Genomic DNA, 24,175 nt, shown 5'->3' with positions numbered 1-24,175 from the left:
CTCAATGGGCAGGAGTTGGGCATGAGTCGCTGACTCAGGCCACTGACCCGGAGTCACGGCGGGGCGGGGTGGGTGTGATTGGGAAATGCCAGACGGCTGCCCATTTGGTCTTTACACGGCTCCCTTCGGGCAGCGCACGTGGCACGGATGGTGCCTGGGCTCTGGCAGGAGGTCCCTGCAGAGACAGCAGCAAGGATTCTCACCCCCCAGCAGAGCCTGTCTCCATAGCTGAGTAGCATTCCTGCTCCGATGCCGGCTGCCTAGCTCCAGGCGCGTCCTCGGAGACGCCTCTTGCCCTCCGTAACAAGCTTACTCACCCCACAGCATGCGGAACCAGCTCATCTTCTACCACCACTCTAGAGTTTAGCGTTTATCTTTAGGAACCTGTTGGAGTGACTCTAGCTTTCACGTTGTCTGTTTGGGTTGATGGTCCAGTGGGAGTTTCCGGTGGCCTTCTTTCTGATGGAAGCGGCTGGTGAGCGAAGGACTAGAGGGGGCCACCACCCGGGCAGCTTAGATGAAAGCGCTTCAGACCAGCAACAACCTCCCACTGAGAGTGTTCCCTGTTTCCGGCGGTAGGGACTGCAGCAGCAATACACGACATCCCAGCCAGTGTACGCCCACTTTCCCGTGAATTCAGTGGGGGTCGGGGGGGGGCCATGAAACAATACTAGTCACCGTGGGATATATTCTCATATTCCATGGCTAGTGGTTCGTTATGGGACTATCTCAGTTTTATGAGAACCTGCACATAGCACATAAAGTTGATCATGGGGCTCTGGTCCGAAGATAAAAAGCCCATAGTCTACCTCTACCCATGGAATACCATCGACTTATTCTGTGGACACAGGGATTTGAAGGGAATGAATGACCCAGAAAAGCATGACAACACTGAACTCAGAAGAGGTGCCGGGGCGAGGGAGGCTGAGTGAGTGACAGGTAGTGTTTAGTCTGCAGAAGACACCCCTGTGCCCAGGGCAGGAGGTAGGGCTGCAGGCTCCCTCAGCCCCAGAGGAGCAAGTTGTCCCCTGGTTTGAATGGCCTCCCCAGTGGCTGACTGATTCTTTCTTCCCTGATGCCCCACTCTCTGGCCCACCACCCCATCCTACTCCTCATCCAGCTTCATCACATAGCTATACTGCCCAGAGTGGTACCCCGAAAGTCCACCTCTCTGTCTGAGGTCTTTCTAGCCCCTTCACCTGGTCCCATACCCCTCCCCACTCCCTGGGATCCCTGTAGACACCTGAGAGGAGTGTGGCTAGTGTTCTGGGCTGGGCCAGGAGCAGGGCAGGGGTCTCAGAGGCTGGAATGGGAGGGCCTGGGGTGGGGCTGGACTCCTCGGCCAATGCGTGGCTTCTGCTTAGCCAGCCAGGCATGGGCTGTGGAAAGCCCCTGCCCCGCCTCTCTGCTTTGGATCATCTCGCCCTTCTGTTCGACCTCAGGAGCACCATCACGGCGAGGAAAATTCCTGGGGCTCTGGGAAAGGGTCTGGGTGGGCCTCGCCCCTAGCTTCACTCCAGGCCTCAGCAGGAAGAGTTGAGCCTGAGTGGCATCACCATAGCACTCCTTGGCCCCCTGTCCCATCCTCCCCAGTGATTCACTCCCGCCAGGCACAAATCCTTCAGTCCCAGACAATGCTAGTATTCTCCATGTGCTGAGGGCATGTGTGCATGCACACATATACACACACATGCACACACACGTGTACACATGCATGCATGTGCACACACAGAGTGCAGATGTGTGTTCTGATATGTACACCAGCTAGCCCCAGGACACAGGCCCTTTTCCCGGAAAGCCTGTGCACTCCTCCTAGAGCCCCTGCACCCCACCACCACAACAGCCCTGGCCCTGGGACCCTCTTTGCCCTGGCCCCAGGTCTCAGGGATCCAGATTGTCCTGGCTTAAGCCAGGTACTTAGAGCCCTTCTCTCTGGGGCCCAGCTGCCTCACTCCCTCCTGTCCCCCACACGCTGCCTCCTCCCCTTTCCCAAGTTCTTATTGCTCCTAAGGGTGCTGTCTTGACATCCCAGACCTGCTCTGAGCCTGGTCCCTCACCAGAACCTTCCTCCCTCTGAAAGCTGGTGTGTGAGACCCAAATTATCACCCAAGTGATAAGGATAAGTGTGTGATCCTTAGGGGGTGTCTCCCTATCTCTGCATCCCCAAGTCTCTTCCCGTTGGCCTCCTCTTCTGCTTGCAGCTATGCTCCTTGGTGGGCATGGGGTTCGGGTGTGTTGGTGAGTGAGTGCGGGGGAGGCCAGAAGCGAGGAAGGCAAATGTGATGGGAGGCTGGACCCCATAGGAACTGAGAGCTGAGATGCAGTCCCCAAGACCTTGACAACCGCCCTCCACCCCAAGGGCAGTCAGTTGGCCCAGTGAGACTCCAGTTCTACCTTTAGAACCTGGGTTGGGGCAAAGTGCAACATGCTGGGCTCTGAGGGCACCCCCTGCCCAGGGCCAGACTCCAGGACTCAGGCAAGCCATCCCAGTCATGCCAGCAGCACCCTCCCCTCCCCGTCTTGGTCTCCCCTGCAGCCTCAGGTCAAGTGTCTGGTCTCCTCGGTATCACGGCTGACGTGGCTCCAGTGTCTGGGGGATTCGTCCCCGCAGGGGTTGTAGGGTCTCATGGGAGGATGCCAGGATGGCACCCCCATGGTCAGGGGCTGGGGTTGATAGTCCAGGAGAAGCTGCTTCTCTTGCAGAAAGGGGGTCCCTACCCGACCTGCAGTCGGGGGCCCAGACCACCTGCTCTGGGCAGTTCAGAGTGCTCCCTCTGTCCTGCCATGTGCCTTCACGTGTGTCTCGTCCATCTCTGCTCCTGTGATGTGGGTTGCTCCTCTGTGGTGCTGCGTCTGGGGCTGTGGGGTCCCACCATAGGTGAGCAAGGGGCTGGCACAGGGGATGGGTGGTGGCCAGACCTCCCCCTTCCTGTCCATCAGCACCTAGGGCAGCAGCGAGGTCCTGAAAAGCACCCCCGTCTGGGTCTGCCCCAAGCTGGGACAGAGCTGCCCCTGCAGCCTCCAGGGTCTGCCCTGAGCAGCTGAGTCCAAAGCGGCCCCCGCCCTGGCCCTCCACGTCTCCCCTGCTGGCTGCAGTGGGTGCGAGAAGTGGTGTACCCCCTGGGGCAGGGGAGGTAGTGGGATTGGGACAGAGGTGACCAGGCAAGGTGTGGGCAGGGCCCCTCTGCAGGGGCTAACCAAGTTTCTGCTCAGATGCAGGGCCAGGGTGGGCAGCGGGGGGCCCTGAGTGGGGTCAGCGAGGCCCCCAGGTGGCTCAGGGGGAAGGAGCGGAGAAATAAGGGGCTCTGAGGGCCAGGACTGGGTGTTCTTTTCTGTGTTGTTCACATGCTCTCTCTTTCTCTCTCTCCACTAATCATGTTTCTCTCTCTCTCTCCTCGTTCTGTTGCATGACTTGTGCCGGTTCTTGTGATTGTACTCAGCTCGTATCTCTCACAGACCGTCCCCAGTTAACCTGGGGCTTTTTCCCTGAGCCCCAGGCTGGGCAGCCCCCATCTGGGGGGCTAAACCCAAGGAAATTCCCAGCCACCCCACCTGCCCCACCCTAGCCCTGCGTGCGCCCCCGGCGCCCGCTGCTGGTGTGAACAGTAAGTACCTTGGTGGTGCCCGGAGACCAGGGCACACAAGCCAGCCTGCTGGCTCAGGGCCGGACATCGGGTTCTCCTTGCTCCAAAGTTTAAAAAAAAATGACCCTCTCGCGGACGCTCATCTCTCTCAGCCCATTTCAAAGCCTGGAAACCATCTTTGTGAGACGCTGCCCATGCTGCCATTTCATCATCGCAGGCCCTCGGGTCTAGTGGGGGCCAAGGGGCCCTGGGCCAGGGAGGGCAGGGCTCACAGCCTTCTGGGGAGCAGATGGGAACTGAGGGACCTGGTGACCATCTCATCTAAAGGACAAGGTCAGGGTATGAGGGGGCAGTCTTGGGTGAGCTGGCGCCTCTGGCTTTTTTCATGAGTTCCCCAGGTTTGGTGAGCTGGCCACTTCTTGGCCAGTCTCTTTTCCGGCCCTCCTCTGGAACTGGGGAGGGACAGTATGGTTCCCAGTTTCTTAGAGCACCCCACATCACAGATAAGCCCACATCCCAGGGAGGCTGGCTCCTTCAAAGAGCAGGACCCAAACACTCCCACCCAGGCTCGGCCTCTTCTCAGAGGACATGTTTGAGAGAAGAAGCAGGCTCTGAGAAGGGAAGGGGGTCTGATTCACACCCACCCAGGCAGCCCACTCAGCTGCCCCCTGGCCCGACCCCTGCAGGGAAACCAGCCTCAACTTCAGGTCCTCTAAAGGCTGTGGGAGCTGGCTGCCCCAGGGGCACGGCACTGGGGGGCAGAGTCACACGGAGGGTCTCAGGCTCGGCTACCCAACCCTGGGTGAGCCCTGCAGGCAGTAGATACCTCCGCTGGCAGGCAATGGCCAGTGGAGAGATCGCAAGTTCTGGCTCTCCCCCCAGATGGAGATGCTGCCTGGTAGGACTCACTGTTTTCCCCTAGAAGGAAATGTGTACAGGGTACTATGGGCTCCAACTTCCATTCCCCTATCCACTGTCTCCTCCCTTGAACTCCGTTCCCCTCTCCCCAGAGACCCTTGGGAGGTCCAGCCAGACTGGGAGGAAGGGCCGGGCTGGTCTGTGTGCACACCTGTGTGCCCTCAGACACACCCCCAGTGTTAGGCAGTGCCCAGTTCCCCAGAGAGGCCCCAACCCCAGTCCCGTGGTATCAGAGTTACCCTGGTAACTAGCCTTTCTGGTTCAGAGTGAATTGGGGAGTGAAGCCCCTGGGATCTGTCAAGAAACACACTGTACATGAAATGCTTTGCCATCTTGTACGACAGACTTTTTTTTAAGTTCCAAAATTATGATGGGATTTTTTTTTTTTTTTTGGATTTGCTTTACGAATAAACCTGATTGGTCCATTTCTCTTTTGACTGACTGCCTCTTTGTAGTGACATGATGTGTACACGGGTGGTGGTCCCGCCCGCGGGCACGCCGAGTGTGTGCACACGGAGAAGGATCACTTCTGCGTGTAGTTACATAATGTGAACAGGGTCACGGAAGAGGGTCAAATCGGGTGGAGACTCTCTCCAGCTTTTTGCCCCTCTTTAGCCTTTCAGAGGGCCTCCCCCTGTGGTCACACCCACGTTGGGTCTGTCTTCCCTTGAGGCTCTCACCCTGAAGGAAGTCTCTGAGGAAACCTCAGGCTTCCCTCGTAACTCAGTTGGTGAAGAATCTGCCTGCAATGCAGGAGATACAGGTTTGATTCTTGGGTTGAGAAGATCCCCTGGAGAAGGAAATGGCAACCCACTCCAGTATTCTTGCCTGGAAAATCCCATGGACAGAGGAGCCTGGTGGGCTACACAGTCCATGAGGTCACAAGAGTTGGACACGACTTAGCGACTAAACCACCACTACCACCACCAGGGCCCACCCTGGGGACTGAGTCGGTGCCACCCTAACCAGGAAGAGTCTGCTTGGAGGGCAGAAAGCAGGGGAGGGGTCCCCAAGAGTGATGGGTGGGTGCAGAGGCCAACAGAGCCCTCTCTGCCAGCTCCGGAGGCATCCATGATGCTGCTCTTGGATGTGGGGGAGCGCCCTGCTCTGGCTACAGCTGCGCCCTCACCAAATGTGCCCCCAAACTTCTTCCCAGGTTCCTTCTCAGGCTACCGCAGAGGCCAAGACTCGTCTTTCCCACCCGAGTCCATCAGCCGCTGTTGTCTTTACACATCCATTTGCTCTGCTTTGCGGGGGACGCTGCCGAAAGGAGATGGAGGAATGGGAGCCCCTCCCAAACCCTGGCCGCTGTCACTGCCTCATGCCTGCATTCTTGTTGCGCCTGTGCAAGCTGACGAGGCCTGCTTGAGGCAGAGCGAGGTGGAAGACCCTGGCTTGGTCTGGGTGGTGATCGGAGTGGACTGAGTGACCAGCTTAAGTCTGTACGGAGAGGGAGCAGACTGAGTGGTCAACTGCATGGGGGACCAGGAGACTGCGTGACCAGGCCTAGTCTGTATGGGTGATGGAGCATAGAGAGTGACTGGATTAGGTCTATATGGGGGTGGGATAGAGTGATCAGATAGGGTGTGATGGGGGAACAGCGTAAAGCAAATGACCAGAGAGGATCCACAGGGGGCCTGGAGTGGAGTTGACCCTTGGGGTTTGGGTGGGGCCAAGGGATGCCTGAGCAGACAGCTGGATGTAGAGGGGGCAGCCGGGCTCTGGTCAGCAACAGAGGGATCAGAAAAGGCTGCCGCTCTGGACAGGAGTGTTTCTGCGTGTCTGTCTGTCTTCTCCCTGAGCTCTGTGTCTGGCCCTCTACCCATGACCGCATCCACACCATCCTGTCTCATCGGCCCCGCCTTGGACGTTGGGCCCCGCCCCCCAGCACCACGCTTGCTGGGCCCATCACCAAACTCATCTTTTTGCAAACTTTGAGCAAACCCAGGAACCCTCCTCCCCAGCACTGTGGGCAGCCCAAAGGCTGCCCGAACGAGCTGGGGACCCCCAGTCTCGTGCCTCTCCCGCTCACTTTTCTGTCCTCAGTCATGCACTACCCTTTGCTGATGTCCCACTCTGGCCTGTCCCCTCCCGCACTAAACAGTTTTCAGTGTCTCAATAGCTTCTGCTTATATGTTTGAAGATTCCAAACTGAATGGGGAGGTGGCGAAGGCCGCGCTGGCGAACGAAGACTGCCCCCACATAGACCAGGCCCTCACTCCCGATGAGGGCCTGCCTTTTACGCGCTCGGGCACCCGCGAGAGATACGGACCCTGCTTCCTCTTATCAACTGGGGAGTACGCGTGCCCACCTGGTGGAGGAGTGAGAAAGGGTATGTAGAGGAGGCCGGGGTGCTCTGCATCAGTGGGCCTGCCTCGTGCTCCTGCACAGGGGTGGATGGGGCGGCGGGCGAGGGGCGCTGAGGGGCAGGCCGGCACACTGAGGGGGGCAAGGAGCAGGAGGAGCCCCAGGGTTGGCCCCCAGAGGTCTGAGTCCCACCCTCCCCAAGTGGGATGGCAGGCTGGCAGAGAGAACCTGAGGTCCAGGCAGCTGTGGGTTGGAATTGAGCTCGGGGGTAGGAAGGGACTTGGGGACAGGCTGGCCAACTACGTTCCCCCAAGGCAGAGGGGTACCCAGAGATGTGGGAAGATCTTCGACTTCCCCCAGGCTACTCTGGCAGATGGCAGGTCAGACCCCAAAGGCAAAGTGATCGCCCCTGTTCCTTGGCTGGGGAGAGCAACAGGGTAGGCCTGGGCTGGCCGGGACCCTGTGGGCCTAGCCACCCAAGATCCATGTTCTGGAAGAGGCATCCTTTAAAGAGAATCCATATAGACCAGTTGGGGTCGGGGGCGGTCATGACGAGAGAGATAGCTTAAAGGCTCGGCAGTGAGGTCAGCGTCCTTGCAGAGGTAAGGTATGTGCCAGTCAAAACACTGCGAGTGGCAGATAGGAAACTAGCCAAGAGGAGGTGGTTATGTACGACTCCGTGCAACCCCTTCCAACCCCAGAACCCATTAGCTGCAGCCCCAGGTGTGGTCAGCGCCCCCTTGTGGTTGGTGAAGGCGGAGCTCCGTGGTGGTCAGGGTTGGATCAGACCCTTGTCTTGTAAACCGACCTCCTGGGGACAAGGCTTCCACTAGAGCTTGAGCATGGACGGGGGAGAAGTTTGGGGCGGGGGCCCAACGCACCCTAGATCCAGGCTCCGGACACCGGGCAGGGCCTGGAAGGCGGAGGAAGCCATCCTCGGCACAGCGGGCTGGCTGGGCGGCTCATGCATGTTGGGGAGCGGCTCACAGACTCACACAGGATGGTTGCATGCTGACTGGGGTGAGCAGGTTGGGCTAGATAGTTGGCTTTTTAGAGCAACAGTTGGCGTAGCTGGTAGCCATTCACAACTGCTCCAGTATTTGAAATGGTTCAATAATATGCGAGGAGAAAATAGAGAATTCAAAATAAAGGACAAACCCAGAAGACAAGAGGCAGCTCACACGGAGACAGGGGAAGTCCTTCTGGTGCTTGGCGTGCTCTCCTGATTCAGGCTGGCCTCTGCTTCCTTGCCCTGCCTGGAGGTCCCGTGGACCCCAGAGCGGCATATCACACCCCGCATGGTGCTGCATGGAAGGGGGGCTGCCGGCCTGGGGGCTGCCTGCCCCATCCTCGGCACCTTCCATGGATAGGCCTGAAGCTCCCCTTCACAACCGGCTTTCTCCCAAGTGGAAGCTCTAGAAAACCAGGATCAGGGGCAAGCCCAGGGGATGGGAGAGGAAGGCACGTAGACCTTTCCCCATGGCTGTGCTCTGCTGGTAAGGTCTTATGGGGCTGCCTGTCTTCCTCATCTTGAATGTTGGATCAATCTGTGTGGCCTGAAAGAGCAGACAGGAGAGTTTCTTGACTGGGCTTCCGGAAGCCCAGGGTGTGTGGGACAGAAGCAGCCTGTAGGGAGCAAGGAGTCCGATGGCAACCACTGTCTGCAGGTGGTACCCACTCCGCAGTCCCTCAGAGGCACTGAGGGTGGGGAGCCCCCACCCACATCCACATGGTCCTGCTCTCATGGAGTCATGACAGCCGCTGAGGACTTGCTTTTCTCAGGATAATGCCAGGCCATGAGCTGTGTGCAGGGTAGAGAACAGTTAGGGGCTCAACCCGTTCCCCCAGGAGGGAAAGAAAGAGGCGTGCTGGGCTGGCTCACTGCATGGGAGAACCAAGCCAGCTGGAGAAGATCCTGCCTGCCTCTGCATGCGGCTGTTCGGTCTTTCCTCCTCCTTCCTTAAAAACTAAGTACCAAGCGGGATGGGAAAGCCAAGAAGAGAAGCTCAAGTGTTAATTGTATTCTTTACATACAGATCTTTGCAAAGAAAGCCCTGTCATTGCTAAGTATATGCCGACAGAGGCTGTGAGAGTGACTTGACCAGGCGACTTGGCCCAGGACACTGGTGGCTATTAAGCATCTGGGTGGACCTGCAGCCCCTCCTCGCCCTCGGACAGAGTAAATTCACGCCATGCAGGTTTGCCGGACGAGTCCGAGTGGCCCAGGCCTTGTACTAGGACGGACGTAGCTTTTCTACGGCCAAATGGTAACTGACCGTAGAGGATTTCTTTTCCTTCTTTTCCTTTTTTTTTTTTTTTTTTTTTTTTTTAAGAAAAAGCTTTTAATTTATTCGGGGAGGGGGTGGGATGGAGGGGTTCCTTAGCATGACTTGCATGAAGTTCAACAGAAAACCCAGCAATCCAAACCCACGAACCCCACCTCCCCTGCAACTGTATGATTACCCTAAACCATGACAACAATGAAGAAAAACAAGCAAGAGTCCTCTATTTTCTTTCAAAGCTCTTTCCTTTTATACATGTTGTTGGAGCCAAACTGTAAAGGCGTTCGGTAGAAACCTGTACGTTTTTTTTGGGTGGGGAGGGGAATGAGCGGGCTGGGGGATGGAGTGGGGATGAGTAATGGATTGCTTCCCTTTTGTACACGGAGATTCGAGAGTAAAGGTTCCCAAAAGGGCAGTCGGTCAGTCATTGGTCATATTGACCTCACCTTCATAGTTCATCACATGGAAACTGAAAACTTTGCTCCAAATAGAATTGTGGAAACGCACTGCCGCCTTCTTCCCTCTGTTTGGCATGCTTGTGACCCAGCGGACGTCTCCCCAAGATCCCTGACAGCGGCTAGTCTAGGTTGATTCGATCATCTTAGCAGTGTGTAGATTCAGTGTGACCAACTTTCATAACAAATTGTTCATAGTAGATAATCAACACCGTATGGATTTTTCAGGTGTTCTTTCAGAGCACCAAAAAAGATCAGGACTGTGGGAGGGCCAGTCCTCCTCCACCTTTATCAAGGCACAACCCGGCATTGTATGCAATTTAGTACTTCAGAGTTTAACAAAAACAAAAAAAAAACTGCATGCCCAATGTTATGCAAAGCGATTCTAGCATGAAATAAATTTTGTATCATGGTTTCTGTATAGTCTAAAGCAGATTTGTTTTCCTGAAGCAATCGGAGGTTTGCAGAGACGTACTTCTGCATCTCGAATAAATATAGTATTTTCCCAACAGAAACAGAGGACAGTAGCTTGGCTTTGGTCTGATTCTAAAATTAGTGGTGGGGTGGGGGGTGGGGAAGGATGATATTTTTGAAAAACACATGCTTGAGTTGAAAAAAAAAAAATGCAACATCTCAAGCTCTCACTGCAGCTCGCAACATTCCTGGAAAGAGAGCAATGCTGCTTTAGTTCAGCACCCTCCCCTCCCTGGGCCCTGGCTCTCGATAATAAAAAGCTGACTTTGGACATAAAGCATGAATTTGGGTTTTTATTGCCTCCAGCAGTGTCGCAATTTGGTTCTGGGCCCCTGGTCGGGCCTTCTGCAGCTGGGCTGGGGTGGGGTGAGCCTGAGCCCTGGCTCTTCTGGTCTCAGGGACCCATCCAAGGTGCAGGCTGTCCTATCACTGGGAGAAAGCCAGGACCGCTCTGCCCACCTCACCCTGCCCCTCCCCAGATCCTGTTGGTTGGGGGTGGGGGGAGAGCTCAGGAGGAATCAACAAAAAAGGCCTTGACCTAAGACGGGCCCATCCTCGGGGGGTTCACCAACATGGAAATGTCTCTATGGATCCTGCCGTATTCATGACCCTTGAATCTGGTTATGTGGAGTTCCTAACCCCTGCCCCCGCCACTGCCCTTCATGCAGACCGTGGTCACCTCCCTCCTAGGGCCATTCTTGAATCTGATGGAGCCAGAGGCAGGGGTCTGATGGGTCTGGGTGCCCCACCTAGCTGTACCCTTGCTGGGCGCTGTCCGGCAGCCACCCCATTGCATACCCCTCACTCAGCCTGGTGGCATCTTGGAAGGGGTGCAGGCCTCTCCTAGGATCTTGATTTGCTTGAGTTGCTCACTTGGTCTTGATTTGCTTGGGTATTTCATTTGGTTTTGGTCGGGGGTGGGGTGGTGATTGGCGTTCCAATTCTTTTCCTATCCATTAGAGAATCTCAGGTGGTAAAGTCGCTAATGGACATGGCAGGCCACCTCTGAACACTTTACAGATGAGGAACTGAGGCCCAGAGGGGAGTGCTCTGACCAGGGCCACACACAAGTGGAGGTCAGTTCCTCCCAGATTTCCATTCCCTCCATCCCTGCCAGTATGGCCAAGTCAACGATCATATGGGTGGGTAGAAGTCTGAAGGTGGGTGTTGAATTCTCACCCAACAGTTTCTCATCCCCTCTGAGCACTTACCTCAACTTCTGAGCTCCCTGTGCAGTCCAGGAACCAATGAATAGGGGGTGATGCGTGCAGCAGTGAGTGGCAAGACCTCTGCCCAGGGGTCACGCGGCCACAGAGCTGCCTGATCCACACCACCTGAGTAACGGCCATTCATAAGCATCAGGACAGAGAAGCCAAGCAGTGTCAGCGACTGCAGGGAGACCAGAGTTCCCTCGACCTGGGGTCCATCCTGGGAGAAGTGCCTCTCGTGGACTCAGGTGGGACTTGACACGAGGCCATTTGGAATAGGGGTTTTCAGGGACACGGGAGCTGATGGGGAACAGGGATTAACATACACTGAGCATCTGTCATGTGCAGGACACCTGAGACAAGCTGTCTGATGATGACCCACAATAATTCAACATGCCCATTATAGAGGCAAGAGAAGAGGCACAGAGAGATAAAGTCACTGGTTCAAAGCCACACAGCTGATGAATGATGAAGCTAAGTTTTTAACCCAGGTGGTCTGACTCCAGAGCTTAGGTGAAGCCATCTCAAGTCCTCATTGAGGACTTCCTGGGGCTGGAGGTGGAGTTGATTGGAACACCGGAGTTATTGGTCCTGAATACCAGGGTCCTCAGGCCATGGGTGTGACAGAGGGGCCATTTACCTGCTGCCCTGAGCTTTCCATGCACATAAAAATATTTGACTATCTCGATTTCCTGCTTAAAAACCTGTTGTCCTGAGAATGAAGCCAGAGTTCCTTAAATTGGCTGGCAAGACCCTCTGGATCTCCTCTCCCAACTCTCACCTCTCTGCGCTCTGGTCGCTGGGGAATTCGGACACTGCCCCTTAGGACCTGGAACCCCCATTCCACTTTCTGACTCAACTACCCTCCAATTTCAATTTATCACTAAGTCACTTCACTCAGAAGTGGTGGATGCAGGTGGAGGCTTTACTCTGAGCCCCTGGCCTGGGTTCACCATTCTCAAGCACAGCCTCATCAAATTTTGACCTGATAACCCACTGGGACTGAAGGTGGTGGGGTGTCAAGGGGAGCTGGAGTGCCTGTGAGGGGAGCCTGTGTGGCAGGTTAGGTTGTAAACATCCCCCGAAAACCTGGTGTGTGGCTGCCCTTCAACAGTCGTTCCAGGAGCCTCAGACCTAAGACCTATGAGCACACAGGGGATCTCACTCCCCTCTCTTTCTTCCTTCCCTCATTCCCATAGGGCAGCATGGTGGGGGGAGGGGGGAAGGCCAATCAGCTTAGTCTAGCAGAAAAAAAATCATTCTTAGAGATAAGTGGCCATTTTCTCAAGCTGGCTCCTATGGCTCATTAGCTAATCACTGTCAAATGATTGGCTATCCACAGCATAGTTAACAAATATTTGTTAGAGATAAAAGCAGAGGGTGGGTGGGGGTGAGGGGATCTTAGAGCTCACGCGTTCAGCCTCTCCACCCTGTGGTAACCCTAAGTGTGTACTGACCAGCTCGTTCATTATTACCCATTGGGCACGTCCTCTGTCCCAGGGCCCGTCCTTGGTGAAGGGTTCCGGAATCAACCAAGACCTGGTCCCTTGCTCATGAAGAGCTCGAGATCTAGTAGGAATGAAGGGCTTGGGCATCTACAAGTCTGTGAATAACCAACAGGGTTCAGAGGATGCAGAAAAAAAGTCTGGGAGACACTGCCAACAGCCCCTCACCCCACTGAAAGCCCTGGGGCTTTCCGGCGCTGCGCTGATCCAGCCAGTGAGCTGACGTGGAGAGGCCTGTCCACCACTGTCACTAGAGGGGACTGAAGGGTCCGAGGTGTTGTCTACTGCCAAGAGCCATTCATTCTGGCATGAGTGGATCAGCTGGGCTCCACAGGCTTCTAAGAAGAGTCTGGCTCAGGTTCTGAGGCTTAAGGCCAATCCACCACCTTACCCTGAGCCAATCCACCACCTTACCCTGACTCAAGCTGGGAAGGAGCCCCACGATCTTGTGCCCACAAGGAAGCCTTGGCAGGAGCATGAGGGCTCAGAAGCAGAGGCTTCGGGGTTCAGATTTCTTCCAGCAGGTGCCAGAAGAGGTAGGGGGAGCTCCACACGGCTGTGCTGCAAGACAGACCGCATGTGGGCTCCTCAGGCATGGAAACCCTGTCTAGAAGGTACGGGCCTGAGGACTCACCCGTGTGGGGCTGCCCTCTGATGCAGACCATTCAGCCTGTAGGACAGCAGGTGGCGGCCAGTAATGGTGGACTTGCTCCAGTTTGGGTCATCTCTGGGCCATCTGATCGCTCCATCTCAGAAGGCTTGGTCACCTTGGCAAGACCAGCTCAGAGTGTCCAGACAAGTCCTTCCTTCCACTCTGGAAGTGCTCAGAGGTTGTACTGGCCTCTACTGGTCCTGGGATGTGGGAGGACCAAAGGCTTTGCTGGCCAGTGCAGTGATGTGGACTCCATGCACTGGTGTTCAAGGTCAGCCACTGGCCATGGGTGGTCTCTAGGTGCAGGCCTGAGGAGCTCAGGATTGCCCTCATCCCCACTCTCCTGAATCAAACTCCCTGATGATCTCAGGGCCACTCCTTGTCTGTACCCCTTGTCTGGCTCAAAGCACTGGATGGGTCACCTCCCAATTAGGACCCTGGGCCAGGAGTGAGCTGTGTGACCTTAAGATGGTCCCTTCCCCTTTTGGGGTCTCTCTTTTCCCACAGGAACAACAAAAATGCTGCATAAGATCAGTGGTTTTAAAACTTTTTCAAGGACCCCTTGTCAAGTGAATCTTATGTGAAGCCAGGTTAAAATGATGCTGCTGTGAATAAGGTTGGCGGGGGGCGGGGGCAGACCTCTGTGTAGTTGGCTTTCCTTTACCCACAGCCCACCCAGTGGCCACTGTCAGGAGGTTGCTCTCAGTCTCAGGAGACTGCCAGGGTCTGGAATACAAGTTTAGAGGCCACTAGGTTACAGGTCCTCCAGTCGTGATGTTCTGGGCTTTTGTAATAGTCTCAAGCCTTTGGAGCCTAGCAATTCGCGGATTCAAATGCTCTCCTGAGTCGGAAGGAGGCGCTGTGCAATGCGCCACAGCCCTGGCTGGCTGGTTGGTGATACTGCCCCCCAGGGAAAGCCACTTTCTGAGGCCTCTGGCCAAGGGCCTGCCGGCAGTCACGGCAGAGGAAAAGGTGCCATGGCCCCCAGAGCCATAGCTGCCACCAGGGGAGCCTGAGGCCTGCGGCCCGGCCTGGTCCCTACTTCACCTGAAGGCCCCCTTCCTGCAGAAGCCGAGGGCCTGGGGGGCAGAGCTCAGGGCTTAGGGTTCTTGATGCTGCTTTCCCTTAAGTTCCCCCCCACCCCGCCTCCCACGGGGTGCCGGTCCCTCACCCAGAAATACAGCTTGGCAACTACAGTCACACAGACTGGCTGCAGAGTCCTGCCTGGTTCAGAGGAAGACATTGACCTTGGGAGTTTCATTGGTTCTGAAGATTCCCTTGTCTGTCCCAGGGGTCTCTTTGGCCTGGTCTTTCCAGAAGTCTTGTCTCTTCCTCCACTTACTCATCTACACTTCCTCCACTCCCACTCCAGAGCCCTCTCCCTTGGTCCCAGTCACCAAGGGAAGAACTCCATCCTGTCCAAGTATTCAGTCAGCGGATCAGAGTACATGGAACCAGGGTACCTTGAACCAGCAGACTGCATGCTCTGGATGCCGAGAATGAAACCCCAGAGCTGGACTTTCTGTCCCCACCAGTCAGGGACAGGCTGGAGACTTCCTGCTGCTTCCTGTGTCCTTGGGTAAAGACTTCTCATGCACTGGGTAGAAATGATGTCTGTTTCTAGAGCCCAGACACCAGGCAGGCAGCCACCCATCAATCTTGGTCTTGTAGATCCACCCACAGTGCCTCCTGAATCCCTCTCAGGATTGCTGCAACCTGGCAAAGCAATTCTCCAGGGACACGTTAGGTGGGTAAGGTCACTTTATTCAAGGGTCTCTGCCACAAGCCCCCCATTTCTGAACCTGTCAGATTGGGCTTGGGGAGAAGTTTCTGCATGCCTTTCCTTCTGGTTTCTTTCTTGCTCCATAGCTTCTTGAGATCTGGCTTCCTCGGCGGCATCTGGGGAAGGACTGGTGACCCTGGGGTGCTGGCCCAAGGCAGGGAGGGCTGGCAGCTGGCAAAGGGCCAGGGAGTGGCCAGCCCCGCAGCCCACATGGAGTCCCAAGGAGGAACGCAGGCCCGGCACGGGCTTCGGGGCCCAGACATCAGCTTCGGTGCCGTCCCCGCACATGCCATGCTCGTTCCAGCCCCAGGAGTGACACACACCACCTGAGACAGGGAGAGAGAGAAACGACTGTTGTAGCTGTGGTCCTGGGGAACAGGCCCAAAACACTCCCCCTGGGGGTGCGGTACCCCCGAGGACCCCAGGTTACACCTGAGGAAACCAAAGCTCAGCCACGCCTGGAGGCCTGCCCGCCCTCCCGGCTTCCTCCCCTGCTCCCCGAGGCTGCTTTACTTCACTCCCACCCACCCGCCACCTTCCTGCCTCAAACCTGGCTCTCCCCCGTGGCCCCTCCCTTTCCCTCCCCCTACAGGCACCTCTTTCTCACACACACACACACACACACACACTCCTAGACCTGCCAATTCTGCCTCTGAAAGTCTCTCCAATCCTTCCCCATCCCTCCATCTCTCCTGATCCCAACCCCATTTTCCCTCATCTGGGTCACTTCAACAGCCAACTAACCAGGCTGCTCACCGTCCACTCTGATCTTCAAGGAGCATCAGGATAATCTCTGACAACGGCAGATCTAACCAGGTCACTCCCCCGCTTCAACCCTTCACTGACTTACCACCGCCCTTAAAGCCCTTTTCTGGCCAGTGAGGCAGAGTGGTCTGGCTCTGGACCAGCCTGCGGGGCTCCCCTTTCACACTCTCCCCCACCCCATTGCATGCCAGAACCCCTGCTTCCTTCAGCTCCTAAAACATGCCCTGTGGGGCTGACCTTTCTCTCCAAGTCCCGGCTTTGCTGGGCTTTACATCCCCCTCATCCTTCAGATTCTGTTTAGATCATGCTCAGAGGCCGGATTCCCCAGCACCCAGTCACCCTGGATTCCTGTCATTGCCCTTGTACTTTTCCCTGTGGGGAAAGATGGTCTGGGTGGTGATGGGTTTATTCTCCACTCCTCACAAGACTGTCTGCCCTACAGTGAGGGAGGAACACGAATGTTCTGTTCACGGCCCTATCTCAGTTGTGGCTCAACAAGGTTCACTGAATTGATCAACAATTAAAGAACTCAGACTCCTACAGCCAATCTCTGAGCCAGCATTTGAGCGCATGTCTCTCTGACAGCCCATGAGGCTCCCACCCCATCACAGCACCTCTTCCTAGGTTTTGGACCCTTTCCTGGAGTCTAACTAAACTCGCTCACATTTTTCTGTGGTTGTTAAAAAAAAATTTTTTTTTTCTGGATATAAAAGTAATACATCTTCGTGGTAAAAGCGAGGGGGGTGTGTAAAGAAAAATATGGATAGGTGTAAAGAAAAGCAGACTCCTAGAATCTTGCCCACTACAACGAATATTTTAACTATTTTATTTTACTTTTTTTGGCTCCACAACACAGCATGTGGGATCTTAACTCCCCGACCAGGAATTGACCCATGCCTCCTGCATCTTAACCACTGGACCGCCAGTGAATATTCCCGCTACGAATATTTTTAATCTCTCTTTCAAATCTTCAATTTGTGAAACCTGTAAATATTTGTGTACATATCATCTTGCTTTCCTGCCTTAATAACATAAACATTTCTCCATAGAATTACAGATTATTCAAAAAGTAAATTAAAATAAATTGTTTGAAATTTTGAAAACACTCTATGCAGAAAAGTACAAATAATTTAACAGAAAGACATGTTCCCCAATCAGATTTAGAACATAAGTTAACATTTTACCATATTTGTTTCAACCTTTAAAAAAAATAAATCAATTATAAAGATACCATTTAAGACCCACCTCTCATCCTTGGCCCTCCTTCCAGGAAGTAACCACTATTTGAAGTTGGTGTACATTGCCTGCATGCTTGTTTTATATTTTTCTGCATATATGTGTCCTTAAATACTATGTCATATTTTTAGTTTGTTTTAAAGATTTACACAAGTAGTGTCACTCAAATATATCTTTTGTTGTAACTTGCTCTTTATACCATTGTTTTTGAAATCTATCTGAGCTGATAGTTACAGATTTAATTCATTTATTTCAACTGTGCATAGTATTTTATTACGCATAAATCATATTTTACTCACCCATTTCCCTTCTGATGGACAGTTCTTTAATGATGATCATTGCTGCACCCATTTCCCTTCTGATGGACAGTTCTTTAATGATGATCATTGCTGCTATTTTATTACACAAGATATAATTTACAACAATCCTATTACTGTTGTTGCTACTATAAACAGCACTGCAGTGTGGAACACGTGTCCTTATACAAATTGGTGTTTGTGCACACTGATCCCTAGAAGTGTGAGTGTGGTGGAATCACACGTTTACATTTACCAGGTATGGCCAAGGGCTTCCCAGGTGGCTCAGTGGTAAAGTATCCACCTGCCAATGCAGGAGCCACTGGAGACATGGGCTTGATCCTTGGGTCGGGAAGATCCCCTGGAGGAGGAAATGGCAACCCACTACAGTATTCTTGTCAGGATAATCCCATAGACAGAGGAACCTGGTGGGCTACAGTCCGTGGGGGTGACAAAGAGTCAGACAGGACTGAACACACACGCAGGTACGGCCAGACCGCTCTTCACCGCGGCTGCAGCCTCGTCATTTATAGTCCCATCAGCAGTGGGTATGAACTTGTTTCCTTCTATCTTTGCCGTTACATTCTTTCGATTCTTATGAAATACATGTAATTATTTTGCAATTTTGACTACTAGTGAGATGAAGCATCTCTGTATACTACCCCTAAATTGCTTCTCCTATGTATTGTGTGTTTACATTCTTTCATTCTTTGCCTGTTATTGGTTGCTTGCTTTTTCTTTCTTCCTAATTTGTAAGTGTTCCTTGTGTATTCTTTTGTTTACATAATCCTTTGTTATAAGCATCGTGTCTTCTCCCAGAAGCCTGTGGTGTCTCTTCACTTTGTTTATGGTGTCTTTTGTTATAAAGATTATTTAAAATGACTGCCTAGTTATGCCCATTACGGAGATTAAATAGTTTCCTTAACCTGCATTTTATTATCAGGTTGTTTCTAATTTTTCATTATTTTGTATAACATGTCTATGAACATGTTTTGTGCATGAATCTTTGCCTACATTTCTAATTATTTTCTCAAATTAAGATTCTTAGAATGGGAATTTCTGGTCAAATGGCGTGGACATTTTTGAGATTCCTGAGTATCGCTTTGAGTACTGCCAGAATACTTTTCACAAAGGCCACTCGAATATAACTACAGCAATCTGTGCGAATCTCTATAGCACTCCAGTATTGTCAGTGGTTATTCATTATTATAATATTTAAAAATCCTTTCTAATTTGAAGGCAAAGATTATTATTTTTTTTATTATCATTATTTTTATTGTACTTTTCTCATTCCCACTGAAACTGAAAAATAATTCTTATTTTTCTCAGATATCTGTATTTCCTCTTTTGTGTACTGTCTGCTTTACAGGTTTTCCCTGTTTTGCACAGAAAAGTTTAAGTGTTCAGACCCAAAAGCCAGATGGCCTAGGTTCAAAATCCCAACTCCTCCATTTATTACCTGTGACCCTGGGCAAGTTACTTAGCTTCTCTGAGCCTCAGTCTCCTCATCTGTTAAATGGGGATAATAATAGTATCTTTTTAATAAAGTTTATACATACTTATTCATTTACACTGTTTCCACTGTTTACCCATCTATTTGCCATGAAGTGATGGGACCAGATGCCATGATCTTAGTTTTCTGAATACTGAGCTTTAAGCCAACCTTTTTACTCTCTTCTTTCACTTTCATCAGGAGGCTTTTTAGTTCCTCTTCACTTTCTGCCAGGGCTTCCCTGGTGGCTCAGACAGTAAAGCATCTGCCTGCAATGTGAGAGACCCAGGTTTGATTGCTGGGTCAGGAAGATCCCCTGGAGAAGGAAATAGCAATCCAATCCAGCACTCTTGCCTGGAAAATCCCATGGGTGGAGGAGCCTGATAGGCTACAGTCCATGGGGTCGCAAAGAGTTGGACATGACTGAGCGAATGCACTTCACTTCACTTTCTGCCATAAGGGTGGTATCATCTGCATATCTGAGGTTATTGATATTTCTCCCAGCAGTCTTGATTCCAGCTTGTGCTTCTTCCAGCCCAGTGTTTCTCATGATGTACTCTGCATATAAGTTAAATAAGCAGGGTGACAATATACAGCCTTGACGTACTCCTTTTCCTATTTGGAACCAGTCTGTTATTCCATGTCCAGTTCTAACTGTTGCTTCCTGATCTGCATACAGGTTTCTCAAAAGACAGGTCAGATGGTCTGGTATTCCCATCTCTTTCAGAATTTTCCACAGTTTATAGTGATCCATACAGTCAAAGGCTTCGGCATAGTCAATACAGCAGAAATAGATGTTTTTCTGGAACTCTTGTCAGACTTTGTTTTTTGGGGCTCCGAAATCACTGCAGATGGTGATTGCACCCATGAAATTAAAAGACGCTTATTCCTTGGAAGGAAAGTTATGACCACCCTAGATAGCATATTAAAAAGCAGAGACATTACTTTGCCAACAAAGGTCCGTCTAGTCAAGGCTATGGTTTTTTCCTTTGGTCATGTATGGATGTGAGAGTTGGACTGTGAAGAAAGCTGAGCGCCGAAGAATTGATGCTTTTGAACTGTGGTGTTGGAGAAGACTCTTGAGAGTCCCTTGGACTGCAAGGAGATCCAACCAGTCCATTCTGAAGGAGATCAGCCCTGGGATTTCTTTGGAAGGAATGATGCTGAAGCTGAAACTCCAGTACTTTGGCCACCTCATGTGAAGAGTTGACTCATTGGAAAAGACCCTGATGCTGGGAGGGATTGGGGGCAGGAGGAGAAGGGGACGACAGAGGATGAGATGGCTGGATGGCATCACTGACTCAATGGACGTGAGTCTGAGTGAACTCCGGGAGTTGGTGATGGACAGGGAGGCCTGGTGTGCTGTGGTTCACGGGGTTGCAAAGAGTCAGACACGACTGAGCAACTGAACTGAACTGATTCATTTACAAGGATTAAATGAATAAGTATATATATAAAATACATAGTATCGCAGTCCGCCCTTATGTGCAGGGGACACTTTTCAAGACCCTCAGTGAATGCCTGAAACCATGGATGGTACCAAATCCTGTACTGGTTCTTCCTATAATAATGGGCATGTAGCATGTACTGCATGGATGGGCTGGATAAAGGGCTGATTTACATCCTGGGCAGGATGGAGCAGGACAGAGCAAGTTTTCATTACACTACTCGGAATGGCATGTAATTCAAAATTTGGGAGTTGTTTACTGCTGGAATTTTCCATTTAATATTGACTGACCATGGTTGACAGTGGGTAACTGAAACCACAGAAAGCAAAATTGTGGCTGAGGGGCACTACTGCACTAAATAAATGCTTGCCATTATTGTTCTCAAGAGCCTTCCTAAGATTATTTTAAGAGTATTAATTCTGTGCATATGTGGCATAAATAATTTTTCCTCAGTTTTATTTAAAATTTTGCTTTGGGTGTTTTGATGTAAAACATAAATTTTGTGGTTCTACATAGCACAATTTCTTGCTCTTTTATCTAATCATTTCTTCCATTGCTGTAAGAATTGGAAGCCCATCCCCGTCCAGATCAGAAAATACTTTTTTTTTTTTTTTCAATGATCTGAGTTTGTAATTATCTTTACATTTCACTCATTAGCCACTGAAAAATCTGTTTTGTGGATCACTCTTTCACAGAGGGAGCCTGGCTGGCCTGGGATTACCCTTCTCCTTCCTTTTCCCTGGGAGGGAGGTAGTCATTAGCCAAAAGCCTGGGCTTGGGGAAACACAGATGTCTGCCTGTTTGGCCCGTGAGTGAGGAAATGCACACAGAGAGGATGAGCCCCAGGCCACAAGTCCTGCAGTTCAGCAGGCGCTTCAGCCAGGCCGATCTGAGGCACAAGGTGGACAGTGGGACAGGCTTGGGACCTGCGGGCTTCATTCGGCACCTGCTGCGGGCTTCGCGCCCGGCCCTGGTGAGTGGCACCAGCTGACGGTCAGCAGGAATGGGGGTGGGAGGAAGGCAGCGCTGACCTAGCAGCAGGACATGGCACAATGGGCAGCTGGCAGGCCCCTCTCCTCCTGCCAAAGGAAACGCTCTGAGGAAGCCACGCGCAGGGCTGGGGTAGCCCACTGGGTTGAGAAGCCTGGCACAGGCTCAGATATAGCTTCTTCCAGCCCTCCCAAAGAGGCTGGTGTGAGGCTAGGTGCTTTATATTCTTTATCTCACTTTATTCCAACAATCCTGTAGGGCAGTCATGCTTCAAAGATTATTCTCATTTTAGAGATTATGAAACTGAGGCTCTAGAACCCAGGAGGTGTGGCTCCAGAATCTATGCCAAACTCTCCACATTCTATATCAGAGCTTGCCGAATTTATTCCGTAAAGGCAGACAGGAAATACTTCAGGTTCAACAGTCTCATACGGTCTCTGTTGCATATTCTTATTCTTTATTACAAGACTTTAAAAATCATTCTTAGCTTGCGAGGCCATACAAAACAGGCCATGAATTAGATCTGGCCCGTGGCTTGGAACCCAGCAGCCCCTGGTACATATATAACACATACTATGGATGACTGTGGACTATGCTACGCTTGCCCTGGTTCTCACATCACCACACAGCCGTGTGACAACGGCACGTCTGTCCCCACCTCCCTCACGGGGCTCCTAGGAGGAGGCCCACATGTGCTGATGCACATTAATGCCCTGGTACCCTGCCTGACACATGCTGACAGCTCACACCCACATGAGAAGGAGGAAAGGCAAGGAAGGCCATGCGGGTGGGAAACCCTCCCCACAGATGGGGCGCTGAGGGTGGAATGACAAGTCAGGGGTTCCCCAACACTGCAAAGAAACCTCCTGTAGAAAAAGAGCAGGCTGCTGAACTTGGAGAGTGAAAGATGGGCTGCCCTGTAATAGAAGGGCTCACCCAAGACGTGTTTAAGTTCTGAGCTCCTCCAGCATTTTAGAAGATGTTTCACACACACATCCGCCTCCCACCCTCACCGACGGCCACCTATTCAGGGGCACAGTGAAGATGGGAGGGCCCTCTGGACTCAGCAAGGTGCTACTGTTCTCATGTAGAGGTGGGAGCCCATGACAAGTCTCCTCCTAAGCTAACTGGCATACGGGACACCCAGTTTTCAAAACAAGTGCATTCATGATGATTCCTGGAGTTACACAGGGATCTCTGCAGTGTGTCTGGCACTCACCAGGCTCTCGAGGACACTGAGATCCCACCTGATTGACCCAGAGCTGCTCCTCTAGACCTGGGACACCTGTCTGAGCCTTAGGTCTCAATCGCTTCAGTCGTGTCCAACTCTTTGTGACCCTATGGACCAACCATAGCCTGTCAGGCTCCTCTGTCCATGGGATTCTCCAGGCAAGAATACTGGAGTGGGTTGCCATGCCCTCCTCCTGGGGATCTTCCCAACCCAGGGATCGAACCCCTGCAACTCCTGCATTCCAGGTGGATTCTTTACCACTGAGTCCCCGGGGAAGCTCCGAGCCTTGGGTAGAGAGCTCATAGATACAGGATTCCTCAACCTCTAGAGTTCAGTGCCCTGCCTGCAGGGCTCAGTGGAGCTGATTCAGGCTGTGACAAGTGACAAAGCTTAGGGCTCACCACACTTGCATTAGCCTAAAAGCCCTGCAGGCAGCAGAATCTTGGGGTGGGACGGTCCCTGGCACAGGTTGGACACAGCACCTCAATCTGTTCAGGTCTGTGGCACCTGCCTGAGCTTCTTGGCAACCTGGGTCCTCACAGGGCCTTATGGTGCTGGGACTGCAGCCCAGCACTGGGAAGGGGGCAGCTTTTCTGTGGGAGCGTACTTGCCTAGAAGAGGCAAGCACCTGAGCATGTGTGGCAGAAACCCTTGGTTGTCCCTGAACCACAGAATGGAGGCTACATTTCCCAACTTCTTGTACAGTGGAGCGTGGCCAGTGAGTTGTTCATTGTTCAGTTGCTAAGCCGCGTCCAACTCTTTGCGACACCATGGCTTCCCTGTCCTTTACTATCTCCTGGAGTTTGCTCAACTCATGTCCATTGAGTCAGTGATGCCATCCAACCATCTCACCCTCTGTTGTCCCCTTCTCCTCCTGCCCTCAATCTTTCCCAGCATCAGGGTCTCTTCTATGGAGTCAGTTCTTCACATCAGGTGACCAAAGTATTGGAGCTTCAGCTTCAGCATCAGTATTGGAGCTTCAGCTTCCAATGAATATTCAGGGTTGATTTCCTTTAGGACTGACTGGTTTGATCTCCTTACTGTCCAAGGCACTCTCAAGAGTCTTCTCCAGCACCAAAGCATTAATTTGTTGGTGCTCAGCCTTCTTTATGGTCCAACTCTCACATCCGTACATGACTACTGGAAAAACCATAGCATTGTTGATATAGACCTTTGTTGGCAAAGTGATGCCTCTGCTTTCTAAAATGCTGTCTAGGTTGGTCATAGCTTTCCTCTCAAGGAGCAAGTATTTTTTAATTTTATTTGCAGTCATTGTTTAATTTGCAGTTACTATTCAAAGTGATTTGGGAGCCCAAGAGAATAAAATCTGCCACTGTTTCCACTTCTTCCCATCTATTTGCCATGAAGTGATGGGACTGGATGCCATGATCTTAGTTTTTTGAAGCAAGCTGAAATGTTCTGTATTAGTTTATAGAACTCTTCTTCAAAGACAGGTGGCATGTGCCCCTTGCCCCTTTCTTCTTTGTCCCTTCCTCCATCCTGTCACTGGAAATGTGGATATGATGGCTGGAGCTCTAGCTGCCTCCTC

General features: G+C 52.2%; 2 protein-coding genes across 2 annotated transcripts in view; one reads left to right on the top strand and one right to left on the bottom strand.

Annotated features, from left to right (window-relative positions):
* The window catches only part of KCNC1 (potassium voltage-gated channel subfamily C member 1), a 43,959-nt gene extending 34,924 nt beyond the window's left edge, over positions 1–9,035 (top strand). Inside the window, exons 3-4 of the mRNA XM_055548453.1 lie at positions 6,646–6,834; positions 8,846–9,035. Coding sequence (XP_055404428.1) covers positions 6,646–6,834; positions 8,846–8,910 — 254 coding nt within the window. The 3' untranslated portion in view covers positions 8,911–9,035. The remainder of the gene's footprint in view (positions 1–6,645; positions 6,835–8,845) is intronic.
* A 6,101-nt stretch (positions 9,036–15,136) lies between these two features.
* SERGEF (secretion regulating guanine nucleotide exchange factor) overlaps positions 15,137–24,175 on the bottom strand; it is a 246,203-nt gene continuing 237,164 nt past the window's right edge. Inside the window, exon 11 of the mRNA XM_055548452.1 lies at positions 15,137–15,494. Coding sequence (XP_055404427.1) covers positions 15,148–15,494 — 347 coding nt within the window. The 3' untranslated portion in view covers positions 15,137–15,147. The remainder of the gene's footprint in view (positions 15,495–24,175) is intronic.

Source organism: Bubalus kerabau, chromosome 15 (assembly GCF_029407905.1).
Source record: "Bubalus kerabau isolate K-KA32 ecotype Philippines breed swamp buffalo chromosome 15, PCC_UOA_SB_1v2, whole genome shotgun sequence".
Classification (NCBI taxonomy): domain Eukaryota; kingdom Metazoa; phylum Chordata; class Mammalia; order Artiodactyla; family Bovidae; genus Bubalus; species Bubalus kerabau.
Note: the sequence above shows the minus strand (reverse complement) of the source record. Positions and strands in the feature narration are given on the sequence as shown.